Source organism: Balaenoptera physalus (genome assembly GCF_965194825.1).
Source record: "Balaenoptera physalus genome assembly, chromosome: 1".
In the NCBI taxonomy this organism is placed as follows: domain Eukaryota; kingdom Metazoa; phylum Chordata; class Mammalia; order Artiodactyla; family Balaenopteridae; genus Balaenoptera; species Balaenoptera physalus.
In genome coordinates, this window is record NC_138882.1 from 82,801,567 (window position 1) to 82,820,374 (window position 18,808).

An 18,808-nucleotide genomic window follows, 5' to 3' on the forward strand; every position below is an offset into this window, starting at 1 on the left:
TGGTAAATATGTATGTAAATCTAAGTAAACATTGACTACAAAACAAAAATGATAATGTCTCATGGTGTTAAAATGTATAGACAAGGAATTAAAGTGCATGACACACCAGCATAGGAGTCAGAAAAGCAGTGGTAAATGGAGTTGGAGTATACTAAGGTCTTTGCATTGTGCTGGTAGAAAGTAAAGTGTCAGTTAATGTTAGGCGTTGGTAAGGCAAGGATGAATGTTTTGCTAAACCACTAAACAGAAAAACAAGGTATAACTACCAAACTAATAAGGGGGAAAATAAGATAAAAATTACCTTTCAAAAACAAGACAAGGGGAAAAAAAACCCAAACATGTCAAGAAGTACAAGAGATTTTCTAGGATGGTGAGACTATATGATCCTGTAATGTTGGATACCCAACAATATGCATTTGCCAAAACCCATAGAACTTTACTACACAAAGAGTAAACATTAATATATGCAAACTAAAAAAAAACATATAGGACTTCCCTGGTGGTCCAGGGGTTAAGACTCCGAGCTTCCACTGCACGGGGCTTGGGTTCAATCTCTGGTCGGGGATGTTCCACATGCCACGTGGTGAGGCCAAAAAAAAAAGGGAAGTCAGGTGATCCCAGGATGAAATGAAGAATGTAACCAGAGAATCTAACTATACTACAAATGTATGGAATAACTTCACTGAAGGATGGGTGGTAAGTTATTACCTAAGTAACTTGGAAATTAGTGGAATCTATAAGACTAAAGGTAAAAGAAACTATACATAAGCAGGGTACTCTGGTTGATGCAGTTGATCAGATACCTAGTTGATACATGTCCCATGGTTAACAGTTCTGATACCACTGTACATGTATACTAGAATTGAACAATTAAGTAAATGGTGGATGGTGGGAGCCAGGTTTCTCACTATGAGTTTATAGATAAGCAAGGTGATAAGGCTAGAATTATTTATGCAGTAATGGATTAGAGGTGGAGACATCAGTATGAACTCATGTTTAGCTTAATACAGATACAGATATTTACAAATGGAAATATTTATAGATATAAGTGAGTTAGTATACACACACATTTTCTTGTTCTGTCGGCTGAGAGGGCCTAGGAGTAATGACACTTGGTGGCAACAAGCACACCTAGTACCCAGATCTTGGTTTCTAATACCATTTTCAGTAAAAGGAGCCAGGGGTCCTCGGAGAAATGGGTGATGCCAGGACTGGGGCAGGAAATAGACAAAATGTGTCTGGTGGATCTTGCAGTGCCAGAAAGTAAGTGATTTAAAAGTAAAAAAAACAGCAACCTACAATGATGAGGGCATGTCAAAGGGACATAAGAGCCAACTGAAAGAGCTCCCAATGGCCAAATCTAGAACAATTTGAGCAACGAAATAAATAAGTATAAAATAAATGCCCTTGAATCTGTACTGATACAAATAAATAACTGAATAAATAAATGAGAAGAGACAAATCTGTGCAGAAAAATTACAAACAACTTATGTAAATGTTCTGCCCTCAAGGAGGGGATTGTAACACCCACTCCTCAAGTGTGGGCTGCACATGCCTTCCTTCCAGAGGACCGTGTGGAAAGGGGTGGGGTGGGGAGTGACTTTAGGGGAACACTACCCCAGCTAGGTGATCATGGTCAATGATAAATCATGCTGATATTACGTACTCTTGATGTGATGAAAACTACATTTTACCTCTGTTCTCTTCCTCCCCAAAACTCATAACCTCAGTCTAATCATGAGAAAAACACCGAACAAATTCCAATTGGGGGACATTCTGCAAAACACCTCCCCAGTTCTCAAAACTGTCAAGGTCATCAAAAACAAGGAAAGGCTGAAAAAGTGTTACAGCCAAGAGGAGCCTTAGGAGAAATGACAACTGAATGTAATGTAGCATCCTGGATGGTATGGAACAGTAAAAGGATATTAAGTAAAAATGAAATAAATATGAATAAAGTATAAACTTTAGTTATCAGTAGTGGTTCATTAATTGTAATAAATGTACTATTCTAATGTAAGATTTTTTTTTTTTGTAAGATGTTAATGATAGGGGAAACTGGGTTTGGGTATATAGGAACTCTTTTACTATCTTCACAATTTTTCTATAAATCTAAAATTGTTCAAAATAAAAAGTTTAAGACAAAACAAGAGAGAAAATAAAATATACAGAACAAATAGAAAGTACACATAATATGGCAGATTTAAACCTTAATATATAAGTAATTTTATTAAATGTAAAGGGATTAAATGCTTCAATTAAAAGTCAAAGATTGGGCTTCCCTGGTGGCTCAGTGGTTAAGAATCTGCCTGCCAATGCAGGGCACATGGGTTCGAGCCCTGGTCCAGGAAGATCCCACATGCCGCGGAGCAACTAAGCCCATGTGCCACAACTACTGAGCCTGCACTCTAGAGCCCGCGAGCCGCAACTACTGAGCCCACGTGCCACAACTACTGAAGCCCACGCACCTAGAGCCCGTGCTCTGCAACAAGAGAAGCCACCACAATGAGAAGCCCACGCACCGCAACGAAGAGTAGCCCCCGCTCACCTCAATTAGAGAAAGCCCACATGCAGCAATGAAGACCCAACACAGCCAAAAAATAAATAAATGAAATAAATAAATTTATTTAAAAAAAAAAAGTCAAAGATTGTCAGCCTGGATCAATAAAATAAAAATCTAACTACAAGGCTCTGAAGGTCTTGCAAGTGGAGGCTATGATGTGAGCCTGCAGGACAGCCTAATCCACACCCCACCCTACATCTACTGGGGATCCAGGAGGCCCCGGGCCCACTGGTGGCCCATCTCTGGAAGGAGGTGAGGCACTGAGCCTGCTCTGAGCCTGAGCAGGGGTCAAGACACCCCAGGGGCACTCACAGGGCCCATGGTGGGTGGGTGGGTCACAGGCCAGCTGCTTTGTGCTTTTTGGTCCCAAAGACCTCGCCACCTCCTGGGTCATAGCCCTGTCTGCAGAGTGATGGGGGAGGAGGGTTATGGCCCAGCCTCAAAGAGAAGCTGGTGTCCCAGAGAAGCATGGCAAGGGGCTAGTTTTAATCACTCCCTTTTAAATGAAACATTCTGAATTCCCCAGTGGGTGGAGCTGGGGGTGAGGGCAACAGCCTAACAGTATGCTTACAATAAGACATTTATAGAACATAAGAAAACAGAAAGATTGAAAGTAAAAGTTTGGAAAAAGATAAACTGTACAAACACAAACCAGAAGAAAACTAGGATAGCTATATTAATAATAGACCAGCTAGAATTTCAGGCAGAAATTAACACTAAGAGATAGAGAGTTGGGCTTCCCTGGTGGTGCAGTGGTTGAGAATCTGCCTGCCAAGGCAGGGGACACGGGTTCGAGCCCTGGTGCAGGAAGATCCCACACGCTGCAGAGCAAGGAAGCCCATGTGCCGCAACTACTGAGCCTGCGCTCTAGAGCTCGCGTGCCACAACTACTGAGCCTGCGTGCCACAACTACTGAAGCCCACGCGCCTAGAGCCCATGCTCCGCAACAAGAGAAGCCACCGCAGTGAGAAGCCCGCACACCACAACGAAGAGTATCCCCCGCTCACTGCAACTAGAGAAAGCCCACGCACAGCAACGAAGACCCAACACAGCCATAAATAAAAACAAAAAATAAATAAATAATTTAAAAAAAGAGATAAAGAGTTAATTCATAATGATAAAAGGTAAAATTCACCAGAAAAATATAATAATCCTAAATATTTATGCATCTAATAACATGACCTCAATATATAAAAAGAAAAAAATTTAGAGCACTTTGAAGAGAATTAGAAAAACCCTCAATTGTAGATTTGAATATACCTCTCTCTGTAATTGATAGAATAGGCAGGGAAAAAATATCGATGTTAATTCATTCTAAGATACAGATTTTTTCACATTTTAACAATTCTGAAAGGAAGTTTTGTTTTGTTTTTTAATCTGTTGGTTTCCTGGTATTGAGTCATAGTTTAATTGGCAGCATGTTAAAACCTTTTGATAGTAAGTAAAGTAACAGTGTGTTCTAGGTTGGATTGTATCCCTCAAAAATTCATATGTTAAAGTCCTAACCCTCAGTACCTCAGAACGTAACCTTATTTGGAAAAAGAGTCATTGCAGATGAAATTAATTAAGATGAGGTGCTACTGGAGTAGGGTGGGCCCCTAACCCAATTAGACTTGTCCCTTTTAAAAAGGGGACTTTTGGACAGAGACAGGCAAACAGGGAGAACATCGTTTGAAGATGAAGGCAGGGTGATGTTTGTAGAAGCAAAGGAACACCAAAAATTACCAGCAAACCACCAGATGCTAGGGAAGAAGCATGGAACATATTCTTCCTCCAGCCCTCGGAAGGCACCAACCCTGCCAACACCTTGGTCTCATACTTCTAACCTCCAGAACTGTGAGACAATAAATTCCAATTGTTTAAGCCACCTGGTTTGTGGTACTTTTGAAAGGCAACCCTAGCAAAAAAATACTGGGTGCATCTTAGTTTCAGTGAAAAACAATACATATAATGTTGCAACCAATAAAGTATAGAATATATATATATTTTTCAAGCATACATGGAACATCTACAAACATTAAATATATGCTGGGAAATAGAGCAATTTTCAATGAATTTTAAAGGACAGAAATAATACAAAGTATGACCTCTAATCATAATGCAGTTTTCTAGAACCCAAGATTTTTGGAAATAAGGATATATACTAATAAATAAACCATGGGTCAAAAAAGAAATAACAATGTAAATTATAAAATATTTAAAAACTAAATAATAAAAAATTACCTGTAAAAACTGATGGGAGGCAGTTAAACCAGTATGTGGAGAAAATTTTGTAGCCTTAAATGCATATATTGGAAAAGAAGAAAGTTTGAAAAGTAATGGGTTAAGCAAGCAGCTCAGAAAGTTAAAAAAAGAATAGCAAAATAAACCCAAAGAATGTAGAAGGATGGAAAAATAAAGAGAAGAGCAAAAATTAGTGAAATAGGTGGTCCAGTGGGTAAGACTCCATACTCCCAATGCATGGGGCCCAGGATCGATCCCTGGTCGGGGAACTAGATCCCTTGTGCATGCCGCAACTAAGAGTCCGCATGCTGCAACTAAAGATCCCGTGTGCCACAACTAAAACCCGGTACAGACAAAATAAATAAATAATAAATATTTTTTAAAAATCTCACCGCTAACTCATGAGGTTGTATACTATTATAAAAAAATTAATGAAATAAAAACCACAACAAATCATATATCTGATGAGGGATAAAGAATATATAGAAATATATATAGAATATATAGAAAACTCCTAAAACTCAACAACAATGAAACATACAACCCAATTCAAAAATGGGCAAAGGGCTTGAGTTGACATTTCTCAAAAGAGGATAATACAGATGGCTAATAAGCACGTGATAAGATGACTAGTTATTAGGGAAATGCAAAGTAAAACTACAGTGAGATACCACCTCACACCCATTAGGATGGCTACTATAAAACAAAAACAAAAACAAAAAAACAGAAAACAAGTGTTGGCAAAGATGTGGAGAAATTGTAACTCTGTGCACTGTTGGTGGGAATTTGAACTGGTACAGCTGCTATGCAAAAGAGTATGGTGGTGGTTTCTCAAAAAATAGAATTACCACTATGATCCAGCAATTCTACTTCTGGGTATATACCCAAAAGAATTGAAAACAGGGTCGTAAAGAGATACTTGTACACCTATGCTCATAGCAGCATTATTCACAGTAGCTAAAACGTGGAAGCAACCCAAGTGTCCACTGATGGATGAATGGATATGCAAAATGTTGTATATACATACAATGGAATATTTTTCAGCCTTAAAAAGGAAGGAAATTCTGTAATATGCTACAGCATGGATGAAACTTGAGGATATTATGCTGTGAAATAAACCAGTCACAAGAAAAGACAAATACTGTATGATTGTATGAGGTACTTAGAGTAGTCAAACTCATAAAGACCTAAAGTATAATGGTGGTTGCCAGGGGCTGGGGGGAGAGGAAAATGGAGAGTTATTGTTTAATGAGTATAGAGTTTCAGTTTTACAAGATGAAAAGAGTTCTGGAGATGGGGGTAGTGATGGTTGTACAGCAATGTGAATGTATTCAATACTGCTAAACTGTGCACTTAAAAATGATTAAGATGGTGAATTTTATGTTGTATATTTTACCACAATAAATTTAATTAATGAAATAAAAAATAAATACAACAAAGCATACAGGGAAACACAAACGAATATATACTCTATGATTTCATGTATATAAAACTCCAAAACAGGCAACATTAAACTTTACTTTTTTTTGTTTTTTTTTTAAATCTTCTCCTTTTAACATTCACTTTTTTAAAAATAATTAATTAATTAATTAATTAATTTTTGGCTGTGTTCGGTCTTCATTTCTGTGCGAGGGCTTTCTCTAGTTGCGGCAAGCGGGGGCCACTCTTCATCGCGGTGCGCGGGCCTTTCACTGTCGCGGCCTCTCTTGTTGCGGGGCACAGGCTCCAGACACGCAGGCTCAGTAGTTGTAGCTCACGGGCTTAGTTGCTCCGCGGCATGTGGGATCTTCCCAGACCAGGGCTCGAACCCGTGTCCCCTGCTTTGGCAGGCAGATTCTCAACCACTGCGCCACCAGGGAAGCCCTAAACTTTACTTTTTAAGGATGGTTGCCTGGAAGGAAAATCTATAATGCAAAGCAAGGAAGTAATTACCATAAAAGTCACCATAGCGGTTACCTGTATGGGAAGAAAGAAGTTGTGATTCGGCAGAAGGACATGTGGGATAATTCAGGGGTACTGATAATGTTCATTTCTTGACCTGAGCAGTGGCTACTATAATTTCTTAGAGTGAGCATTTATTTATTTAATGTTTTGTTTTGAAATAATTTTGCACTCACAGAAAAGTTGCAAAAATAGAACAAACAGTTCCCATGTGTTCTTCACCCAGTTTCTCCTATTGTTAGTATCTTGCATAACCACAGTACAATTATCAAAACGAATTAACATTGGTACGATAACATGAACTATACTACAGACTTTATTTGAATTTTACCACTTTGTCTATTAATGGCCTTTTTTCTGTTCCAGGATCCAATCCAGAATCCCACATTGCATTTAACTGTCATGTCTCCTTAGTCTCCTTTAATATGTGACAGTTCCTCAATCTTTCCAAAGTCTTTTAGAGCCTTTTTTGGTAAATATATTTTTTTAAATTTTATTTATTTTTTGGCTGCGTTGGGTCTTCCTTGTTGTGCGCAGGCTTTCTCTAGTTGCAGAGAGCGGGGGCTACCCTTCCACCATTTCTCATTGCGGTGGCTTCTCTTGTTGCGGAGCACGGGCTCTAGGCGCCTGGGCTTCAGTAGTTGTGGCGCACAGGCTCAGTAGTTGTGGCGCGCAGGCTCAGTAGTTGTGGTGCACGGGCTTAGTTGCGCCACGGCATGTGGGATCTTCCCGGACCAGGGATCGAACCCGTGTCCCCTGCATTGGCAAGCAGATTCTTAACCACTGCCCCACCAGGGAAGTCCCCCTTGGTGAATGTTTTTATTTTTAATTAATTAATTAAAATTTATTTGATTGAAGTACGGTTGATTTACAGTGTTGCATTAGTTTCTGCTGTACAGGAGAGTGATTCAGTTTTTCATACTCTTTTCCGTTATGGTTTATCATAGGATATTGAATATAGTTCCCTGTGCTATACAGTAGGATCTTGTTGTTTATCCATGCTATATATAATAGTTTGCATCTGCTAACCCCAAACTCCCACTCCATCCTTCCCTCACCACCACGCCCCCCCCACCCACGGCAACCACAAGTCTGTTCAAGCCTTGGCAATTTTGAAGAGTACTGGTCAATCATTTTGTACAATATCCCTCAATTTGGGTTTGTCTGATATTTCTTATGCTTAAAGGGAGGTTATGCATTTTGACATGAGTGCCTTCTCAGCACAACATATCAGGGATACACAATATCACTGTGTCTTATTACTGGTAACATTAACCTTGATAACTTAGGTAAAAGGGTATGGGGTCTGCTGGGTTTCCCGCTGTAAAGTTATTATTTTTACCTATGTAATTAATAAACATCTTGAAGGAGATACTTTGAGACTGTGCAAGTATCCTGTTTCTCCTCAGATTTTCACCCACTAATTTTACCCTCCATGGTCGGGTCTTGCTCCAACAATTATGACTCTGGTGTTTTAATAGTGGTTTTCTATCTCCTGCATTTCTTCTACATGTGTTTGTTGCAGTTCTTCTGTAAGGAAGAGCTGTCCTTTCTCCCCCATTTTTATGTTAACTTTTATGCACTTTACTGGAATACACTTTTCAAGCACACCTGGGACATTTACAAAAATTAAATATATACTAGGAAATACATGAATCTCAATGAATTGTAGAGTTGCCCTGCCCAGATTCCCTTTATGGGGCCACACACCCATTCCCAGCTGCGGTGGGGTTGATTGCTAACAGCTAAACAGCCCCTTCACCGGAGAATTGCCCTCATTCAATAGGGAGGCTGCCTCACTGGAGAACCTAGGGCAGCCCGCAGTGATTGACTGATATGGGCTTACAAAAGGCCAACCCCTTGCCTCAAAAGTGCAACCAATTTTGTGTTGTTAACTCACGCTTCAGAGTTCCTTGGGATCAGGCGGAGGCAGACTTCACTGTTAACTGTTAACAACCCTGCTTAGCTTTCTTCCCCTGCCCTATCCTGCTTCCCTCACTCCCTTTCCTTCTCCTGAGAGCATTCTCTCAATAAAATCCTCACACAAGAACCTCCATCTCAGCCTCAGCTTCTAGGGAACCTGCCCTAAGACAGGTTTCCTGATTTCTAAGATTCCTTCTGAATGATTAGTGTGTATGTGGGGAAGCGGGGGTGGGCTTGGGGAGGCTCTGGAAGGTAAGGGTTCCTCTTCTTTACTCAAGCTGAGGAAGGAAAAGTGAGATAGCAATATAAATTTGGGAGCTAGCCTTAAACTTTGTTGCCGGGAACAATCACGATCTTAAAAATGACTTCTGAGTTCCCTCTGGGAAGTTTTTATTCCAGTCTTTTTGTTTGCTACAAGCTCAAAAGCTTTGCTATACAGAGCTGAGGGTTACAAGGAAGGAAATGAGACAAGTCTGGAGTTGAAACCTGGAAAATTAGGCCTTGAAGCCTCCCTCATGAGTTACATCAAGACTCTTTCTCGGGCTTCCCTGGTGGCGCAGTGGTTAAGAATCCGCCTGCCAATGCAGGGGACACGGTTCGATCCCTGGTCCAGGAAGATCCCACATGCTGCAGAGCAACTAAGCCTGTGTGCAACTACTGAGCCTGCGCTCTAGAGCCCGTGAGCCACAACTACTGAGCCCATGTGCCACAACTACTGAAGCCCACGTGCCACAACTACTGAAGCCCGCACGCCTAGAGCCCATGCTCCGCAACAAGAGAAGCCACCGCAATGAGAAGCCTGGGCACTGCGACGAAGAGTGCCCCTGCTAGCCGCAACTAAAAAAAGCCTGCGCGTAGCAACCGAAGCAGCCAAAAAAAGGGACTCTTTCTCTTCAGGTTGTTTTTCACCTTCTTGGGTTGCAGGCCGGAAGGGTTTCTAAAGCCTTCTCATACCTCTCAAGGTATGCTAGCCCCACATCTTAAGAGACAGAAATTCATATAAAATTAGAAAGGATGAGAAGATGTTCAGAGAGATAAAAGGGGGGAGGGGAAGGAAGAAAGTCAGTACATCGACCAAAAAAATTAAGAAAGATAAAAACCTGGAATCATCAATCAGGCTCATACATGCCATCCACAAAAATAAAATTTGCTTTATTTACAAGCTGAAGGATTACACTCTCCGTTCTCCTGGCTTTTGCCCAGACCTTCCCTTGGAGTTCCCCCAGGAGCCTGTTGCCTCTCTCGCTTATTAATGGAACCTGTGACTCCATCCTCATTTTCATTTGGGTCTCTACTTTCTTTGGAGTCCGATGCCTTGTTTTCCTCCATTGATTTCTGCTTATCGTGGCAACACATACACAAGTATTGATGGAACTCGGTCATACTCCAGCGTGATGACTTGGTCTTGGAGGTGGGCGTGCTCAAGCTACCTTCCAAGATGCTCAAGTGCTCCTTTTGCCTCTGTTGGCGGGTCTTGGAGTATGAGTGTCGCTTCCGTCTCACCCCAGGAGAGCGCTCTGCCTCGTCCTCCTCATCATCGTCATTCTCATCTGCCTCCCTCACCTTATTTCTCCTCATCCGCACGATGGCAACTTTATTCCGCTTCCGACTCTTGGCTCGATCAAGGCTGGGATCTTCTTCCTTGGGGAATCCGAGAGCAAGGAATGAAGCATGCTCTCCACTGACCCATCCCATTACGCGTCTGATGGGGGGAAGTGAGGCAGAGAAGGACTGAGATCAGAGGGAAAGGTTAAGCCAAGCACTCACCTGAGAGTACAGAGTGGGCAGCACAGATAACAAAAGACTGCACTGCCCAGGGCAGACATGCACTTAAAATTACCAAAGAGGGGCTTCCCTGGTGGCGCAGTGGTTGGGAGTCCGCCTGCCAATTCAGGGGACACGGGTTTGAGCCCTGGTCCGGGAAGATCCCACATGCCGCCGAGCAACTAAGCCCATGCGCCACAACTACTGAGCCTGCACTCTAGAGCCTGTGCTCCGCAACAAGAGAAGCCACCTCAATGAGAAGCCCGCGCACCGCAACGAGGTGTAGCCCCCGCTCGCCACAACTAGAGAAAGCCCATGTGCAGCAACGAAGACCCAACGCAGCCAAAAATAAATAAATAAAATAAAATAAATTATTTTTTAAAAAATTACCAAAGAGAAGTTACAAATCAGTATCAGCAAAGGATATGCAGGTGTATTCTGAATGCGTTAGAAGAGAGCTCATTATTTTAAAAGGATCCTAATGCAAATACTTTGGTTAAATAAAGACTCATTTTAGAAGTCAGGTAGGTAATAAGCCTCCAATTTATCTATTCTAGAAATCCTGGTTGTTCATATTTGGGGGTGATGGATATGTTTATTATCTTGATTGTGGTGATGGTTTCATGAGTATAAATACATGTCAAAACATCAAATTGTACACTTTAAATATGTACAGTTTACTGTGTGTCAGTCAGAGCTCAATAACAAAAAACACAGCTAGCATTTAAACCCTCCCCCACATAAACAAGCAAGTAAGTTCACATATCATGTGTGCTTAACAGCGTGTGAATGTTGGAAGGATACCTTGGAGGACTCATAAAAATGGGATAGCTAACTGGGAGGCAGCTCTGTGTGTGAGATCTTGAGTCAGACAAACTGAGCTCAAACTCTAGCATCTCTGCTTCCCACTTATGCGATCTTGGGAGAGTTACTTAACTTGTTCATGTCTCTGTTTCTTCATCTGAAAAATGGGGACAACAATAGTATTGAGCTCACCGGGTTCTTATGAGGTTTAAATGAGATATAAATTCTTACAAGTGGCATGTAGTAAGTACTCAGTAGATGTAAGCTGTGACTACTATTACTGTTGGTATTTTTTTCCGGAAGGAGTAAATTTGAGCCATGTTTAGTAAAGATGTGAATTGGAAGGATGTAGAGAAGACATGGATGGTTGCCACAGGACATCTTAGGGGAGGTCAATGAGCTAAGATGCTGACATGGTGGTAGAGCAAGGGGTGAGAGACCCCAGAGGAGGGAGAAATACAAAGTAGGGTACTCACGCCGGTTAGGTCCTGGCTGCCTTGATAGCCTAGGTCATCAGTGAAGCTGTAGATGGATGTCAAGGATACATCAACGGTGTTAAAGGAGGGATTTTCTGCCCCTGAGGATTCCCAAACTTCTCTGGTCTCCTAAGGGGGAGAAGAAGGAGAGGTTAGTTAGAAGCAGGGCCCCTCAAACCAGGCAGAACTTCAGGAGTCACCCTACCCTTGCTCCTGCCTGTGTCCCATCCTGCCCTGCTACTTCGAGATTTGAAGATAGAGACACATTATCTCTCTTCTTCATTATCATAAAGTTCTATGATCACTAATGCCATGAGACTCTGGTGTGTCCCCTCCCTCCCTAACCCCACACTCACAATTCTTTAGTCCCCATGTCCTCACAGAAGTGGTTGTCATAGCAACAGGAGGGTGGGGTCCCAGGCCCATGGGTTCAAGGAGGGCTCCTCTGTGGGTATGAGAGGGTGCACGTGCACACATACACACACACACACACACACAGCCCTCCTCCTTCACTTTCACCAAGAGGAGGCTGGATCTGCTCATCCCCCTCCCCTGGCCCCCACCAGTGATCAGAATAAGAAGACTGGGCTTAAAAAGAGACACTGTGACCAAATTCTAAAAAATGGGACAAAACCCCAAAGGGCACCAAGACATGGCAGATACAGATTCCAGAATCCACCTAGGAATCCACATGTGCTGGAGAGAAATTTGGCATGAAGCAGACAATAGTCCACAACCAACTTTGGGTGGCCAGGTCTGTCTGAGATCTTCAAGGGATCCAAAGACTTAGAAGGGACACTTCAGTGTCTGTTTCAAGAGCCTGAGCTCTGTCTGAGCCTTCTCTTCCCTTTCTCCTCCCGTCCTCTTAGTCTGGGGAGGTAGTAACCAAGGCTGTATCCTCCATGCATTTTTTCCCTCTCCACACTCTCCCTGGGAGAAACTCATTTCGTTGAATCGGCACTCATCAAAGGCAATGCTGCAATGTATGATCATTGATAGGATCCTAGATTTTTTTTTTTAAAGTCTTAAAGGGCATTTTGGCAAAAATTGCATATGGATTCTATCTGAAAATAGTGTTTTATCAGTGTCAAACTTCCTGGGTGTGACAATTTTTTTTTTTTTTTTTTTTTTTAATTTTATTTATTTATTTATTTACTTATGGCTGTGTTGGGTCTTCGTTTCTGTGCGAGGGCTTTCTCCAGTTACGGCAAGCGGGGGCCATTCTTCATCGCGGTGCGCGGGCCTCTCACTATCGCGGCCTCTCTTGTTGCGGAGCACAGGCTCCAGACGCGCAGGCTCAGTAATTGTGGCTCACGGGCCTAGTTGCTCCGTGGCATGTGGGATCTTCCCAGACCAGGGCTCGAACCCGTGTTCCCTGCATTGGCAGGCAGATTCTCAACCGCTGCGCCACCAGGGAAGCCCCTGTGACAATGTTATTGGGGTTACGGAAGATAATTCCTGTTCTTGGGAGATACGTGCTGACGTACACAGGGATGGAGGATCGCGATGTGCAACTGACTCTTGAATGGTTCCAAAAAATGTACAAGTGAATGTGTAGTGTGTGTGTGTGTGTGTGTGTGTGTCTGTGTACACACATATATTAATTTATATATAGAGAGATAAAGTAAATGAACAAAAGGTTAGCAGCTGGTAAATCTAAGTGAAAGGCATACAGGTGTTAATTGAGCCAATCTTTCAAGTTTCTATAGGTTTCAAGTTTTTCAGAATAAAAAATTGCACGTGGGGGCATGCTAGACAATGTTCTCGGCTCTGTAACCTGGCCTTTTCCCACCTCTCCTCCATTTCCAGCCAAACCTAACTATTGCGTGGTCAGCTGCACTGCTTTTCTTTTCCCACCATCACTCAGTTCTGTTCAATAACTATCTATAGGGTAGCCACTCAACAAACTCAAGGTGTGTCCCTGCCCTCTAGATGCTCACCATCCAGTGAGGGAACAGACTTGGTGACAACTCACCTTACGAAAGCATGGTGGGTGCAGTAGCTGAGTGGGAGCAGAGAGCAGGAGCTCGCCAACACTGCCAGTCATGCCCTGGTGTCTGGAAGAATGAATGGGTGGGCACAGTTTATTATCTGAAAGAAAACAGACCCATTAGTAGTTGGTCATCAACACACATAGACTCCTGGCCTGAGAGGTGGGACATGTATGGATTCACTTTTCCCCCAATGTTGCCTTCTAGAGTCAGCCTGGAGCAGATACTTGGAAGTCCCTTTTTTCCTTTCTTTATTTACTTTCAGTCCTTCCACTGAGGCCCTACGTCTTTTTTTTTTTTTTTTTAAGTGACATTTTATTTTATTTTATTTTTAAGTTTTTTAAAAATTAATTAATGAATTTATTTTGGCTGCATTGGGTCTTCGTTGCTGCGCATGGGCTTTCTCTAGTTGCGGCGAGCGGGGGCTACTCTTCCTTGAGGTGCGTGGGCTTCTCATTGCGGTGGCTTCTCTTGCTGCGAAGCATGGGCTCTAGACACACAGGCTTCAGTAGTTGTGGCTCATGGACTCAGTAGTTGTGGCGCATGGGCCTAGTTGCTCCGCGGCATGTGGGATCTTCCCGGACCAGGGATTGAACCCATGTCCCCTGCATTGGCAGGCGGATTCTTAACCACTGCGCCACCAGGGAAGTCCCAGGCCCTACTTCTTTCTGTTGCTTCCTTCTGTGGCAAAGTGGGGGGATTGCTATTACTGACTGCTTTCTGGGGCCCTCACAGTGAATCAAGCCATGTCTTCTTCAGAGCGTGGCATCTGCAAACCAACCAACCATCCAACAAGCCGCTCTCTTGCTCATAGAGACCGTCTCTCAGAGCACAGGGATGATGTGCTCTTATGTTAAAATAGCTTCTCATTCCTAGAGATGAGGGTGCGGTTGGGGGGACAAAAAGGCGAAGGGGCTAAGGGAGACACAGGAGTCCTTCATACCACACTCTCCTACTGGCTCTCTTTAGCCCTCCAAAGGAAGTGCGGCTTCCTTCCCCCTTAATGAGTTGGAAGACTGGGAGTAAGGGGGAGGGCAGGAAGGGGAGCACTCTGTGCTTTGTACGCCCAGAAGCATCCACCACAGGGAAGGTGTCTTCCCTGGGTTCAGGCAGTCAGTGGAATCAGTCGAGATCTGGGCATTTCCTGGGGACTCGCTGGGAGCTGTCCAATATTGCTGTACCTCGGACCGTGAGTTCTCCCAGTGATGGGGAGAAGTGTTGTTTCAGAAGAAAAGCAGAGAAAAGGTCTGCTGAGTATCAAAACCCTGGCCTTTTGGAATTCAAAGCCAAAGGCCAGAGAGGTGTCAGGATATATAAGAGCTGTGCTGTCCGATCCACTAACCACGTGCGGCTATTCAAACTTAAGTTGAAATTAGTTAAAATTAAATAAAGCTAAAAATTTTAGTTCTTCAGTCTGACCAGTCACATTTCAAGTGCTCAATAGCCACATGTGGCTGGTGGCTAACATATTGGACAGTGGAGCTATTATAGAACATTTCCATTTTCACCGAAAGTTCTATGGGACAGTGCCTCATTAGAAAGAAAGGCATGGCATTCTGTCTGTTTTGAGAGACAGGCAGAGATTTTGTCTGTTTTGTCCACGGCTCTTGGCCTACGGCCCAGAACATTGTCTGGCACTTTGGAGAATGATCAGTAAATTTTTGTTGAAGGAATACTAGAGACATTAGAGCCGGTTTTCCATCACTTCTATCCCCTCACCCAACTGATTTCATCTAGATAGAGTTCAACCAAACTGGGGAGAAAGAAAAGAAAGAGGAGAGAACAGGAGAGAGGGGATCTTAGTTATCTCTGGATAAATCCCTCAGAAGAGCTCTGAGGCTCCGCTGGCTCCGACTTGACATAGTTTGGGATTTGCAGGGGGTGGCAAAGGAAAAACCCAAATGAGTTGGTGAATCCAAGAGCAAGAGGAGTCTTGTGCTTGCTCCCAAAAATGCACATTGTCCCCAGGTAGGGGGTCTGGGACACTTTTCAGGATTTCTGCTCATCCCAGGTCCCAGCCTGGTTTGTGGAATTGAGGAGTGACTGAATAGCAAGGAAGAGGTGAAGGGCCTGAGAGAGCCCAGCTGAGTTTCCTATGGCTCCAGAGAGGCATGGAAAGTAGAGGGAGGGAAAGGAAGTGTGAGAGAGAGGAGTACTGTGCCTGGGAAGGCCTGGGATAAGGCTGAGGGGGATGCACCTGCACTCTGTGTGAACTCACAGCCCAAGAGCAGACAGGATCCAGATGTCTCAGTGGACACCAGAGAGGAAAAGTATTGATGACCAAGCACCGGAAGTCCCTGATCCCCTCCCCCACATGCCTCTGGCACATCGGGAGCCCTCTAGAAAACCAGAGGCACCACTGGAGAAAAATGGCTGGGTAGTCCCTACATTAACAGAGATTTAAGTCCTTACTATCTGATGGAAAAGGGGCTGGAAGCAGAATTGGGTTTGATTGTAGAAAAGTAAGGAAGTTAACATTTCTTGGACATCTAAGTTTGCATCCTGACATTTATACTCACTATTTCAGTATTGTTTGATTTTTTAACAATGAGAATATAAGCATGTATTATTTATATAAACTAAAAATGATTTTTTGTATGATTCCACTTACATGGGGTATATAGAGTAGTCAAATTCACAGAGACAGAAAGTAGAATGGTAATTGCCAGGGGCTGGGGACAGGAGGAAGGGGAGTTAGTGTTTAATGGGTATGCAGTTTCAGTTTGGGAAGATGAAAAAGTTCTGGTGATGGACGGTAGTGATGGCTGCACAACAATGTGAATGTACATTTTAAATGGTTAAAATAGTAAATTTCATGTTATGTATATTTACCACAATAAAAAAAAATGAATGTAAAAGAGAAAAAATTATTGTTGCAAAGTTACTGTAACAGCTTTGATTCTGGATGTTTCTTGAAAACTGGCATGGTTCATATTCACTCCATTACCACTTCTAGCTAACGTAGGCCCATCTGAGGCCCCTAGATTTGGCAGCAAGGCCCTATTTCTGGGTGCTTACCTTTCTGGCAAGAAAGCAGCTTGCCACTTCCTTCTCAGCTTGGTCACACACTCTCTTGGTGGCCCTCTTGTTGCAGATCCCAAAAGAGAGGTCAGTGGGCAGCTTGCGCTCTGTCCTAAACACCAGGAAACAGGACATAAAACCAGTGACACCATCCTGGGGGCACAGTAAGCACCCTAGCTCTGCATGCCTCTGTTCCTGGCACACAGTTCTCTGCACATCTAACAAAGTTCTACTCAATCTCTTGGTTTGGGGTCCTCTTGAGGATGGCAGGAAGAAGTTGTATTCTTTTGGAAGCCTTTCAACGGAAACATTTCCCTTAGCAATTGACTCTCTCTCTCTCTCTCTCTCTCTTTGGCAGTGGAAGCGTGGAGTCCTAACAACTGGACCACCAGGGAATTCCCAGCAGTTGACACTCAAAATCTCTCCTCTAGTCAGAATAGATTCCATTAGGGAGACTGTAAACAGAGACGATGAAAATTCCTCCAATCAGCAGGTGTTTCTTGAGCACCTCTGTGTGTTCAGCATCGCTGTAGGACCTTTGTATAAGTATATACTAGAGAAATATCATCTAATCATGAAAGTAGAGTTTCCAGATCAGAAACAATCAGAAAAAAAAAGTTACTAATCTGTGGTGCTGTAAAAGAGCAATGCAGTCTGGCAAAGCCAAGGAAGGCTTCCCAGAGGGGATGAGACTAGAGCGGGGCCCTGAAGGAGGGCTTGGACTTGGATATGAAAGAGAGGCAACAGGGCATTTGAAGGAAGCCACACACAAAGGAAGTAGGAGCAGATTGAAGGTTGTGTGTAGAGAATTTGTTATGATTCATTCCTGGAGTATGTCCTGTGTGCTCAGGCATGACACTAAGCAATGGAAAACAGACCACCTGTCCTCAAAGAGCTCTACTCTGGGAGGTAGTGAATGGGGGGGCGATACTAAAACGAATACAGGTGATGTGTATTAGTCCACAAGAATGTTAAGCCCCCAGAAGGTAGAAACCTTATCTGTCCTGTTCATCACTGTATCCTCAGTACCTAGAACAGTACTAGGCACAAATTAGGTGCCCAATAAGTGCATATTGAATGAAGGAATGCTACAATGCAGAGATAGGAAAATAGCAATATTGATAGTTACCATTTATTGAACACACAAATGTGCCAGACATATGCTAAGAGTTTTACATACATTATCCTATTTGATCATCCAGCATTTTGAGAGTACTATAATAATCTCATTTCACAGATTTGGGAACCAAAGCTTATTGAAGTCACACTTGGACTTCCCTCGTGGTCCAATGTGCACTCCCAATGCAGGGGGCCTGGGTTCCATCCCTGTCAGGGAACTAGATTCCTCAGGCCGAAACGAAGGTCCCGCCTGCTGCATCTAAGACCCAGCGCAGTCAAATAAATAAATAAATAAATAAAACTTTTTTTTTTTTTTAAGAAGTAACACTTGCCTTAAGGTTACCTAAACAGCAAGTGACCGAAGGGAGATTTGAATTCATGACTGCCTAACTTCACGGTCCATCCTCTGAACATAGAGTCTACTGTTCAAAATGCTGTTTAGGGAAGTTTTTCTGGTAGCTGATTGAAATGCGCAGGGAAAGGCCCAAGAAAGCGAGACTATCGCAATGAAAAACAGCAACAGCAACGTGTATGAACTAAAGCGGTTACAGTGGGAATGGAGAAGAAAGGATCTACTTTTGCGGGCCCTTAAAGGGTTTCTAAAGAAAGTTCAGGGCTTGGTGACTTACTGGATATAAGGTATGACTAAATTTCTCGCCTGGGAATACGAAGAATAACCCCGAGAGAAACAGCTTTTCTCTAATTCCTAGTTCGACACTACACTTTAGATAGATAACCCTAATCTCTAGGTTTGCCAGTTCCGCAAAGCACTTAATCAGGTGCTGGTCATCTACAGTAACGGCAAGCCAGCTTGAAAAGTCACTCTAGACTGCAGAATAATAAAAGCGTGAAAGAAAGAACAGGAAAGAAAGAAAGAAGAGCGTGGAGGATACACAAACAAGCCTGTTCCAGGAGCTGTCGCACCCCGGAGGCGGGCGGGTACTACAAAGGGAAAGGTGGGGCTTGTCTATGAACTACAACTCCCA

General features: G+C 43.1%; 1 protein-coding gene across 4 annotated transcripts; it reads right to left on the bottom strand.

The window, feature by feature from the left end:
• Positions 1-6,647: 6,647 nt before the first annotated feature.
• LOC309658528 (uncharacterized protein) lies at positions 6,648-18,761 on the bottom strand. 4 transcript variants are annotated; one of them, XM_082457342.1, is made up of 5 exons: positions 18,716-18,761; positions 16,701-16,815; positions 13,667-13,748; positions 11,692-11,820; positions 6,648-10,288 (listed from the first exon to the last, which is right to left on the bottom strand). In XM_082457342.1, the coding sequence occupies exons 3-5, from the start codon at positions 13,736-13,738 to the stop codon at positions 9,800-9,802; spliced, it is 690 nt and encodes a 229-aa protein (XP_082313468.1). In that variant the 5' UTR covers positions 13,739-13,748; positions 16,701-16,815; positions 18,716-18,761; the 3' UTR covers positions 6,648-9,799. The 4 variants fall into 4 exon arrangements, with proteins under 4 accessions (XP_082313468.1, XP_082313467.1, XP_082313465.1 ...); XM_082457341.1 differs by having other exon boundaries at positions 18,155-18,721; XM_082457339.1 differs by having other exon boundaries at positions 16,701-18,721.
• Between the last annotated feature and the right edge of the window lie 47 nt (positions 18,762-18,808).

Bases quoted from the DNA above. Each gene is read 5' to 3' on its own strand.
- LOC309658528 (XM_082457339.1), bottom strand. From the start codon at position 16,855: ATGGTGTCACTGGTTTTATGTCCTGTTTCCTGGTGTTTAGGACAGAGC. The intron at 13,749-16,700 runs GTAAGCACCCAG...TCATTCTTCCAG, and splicing joins GCTGCTTTCTTGCCAGAAAG to ACACCAGGGCATGACTGGCA. The intron at 10,289-11,691 runs GTGAGTACCCTA...GGATTCCCCAAG, and splicing joins GCAGCCAGGACCTAACCGGC to GAAGAAGATCCCAGCCTTGA.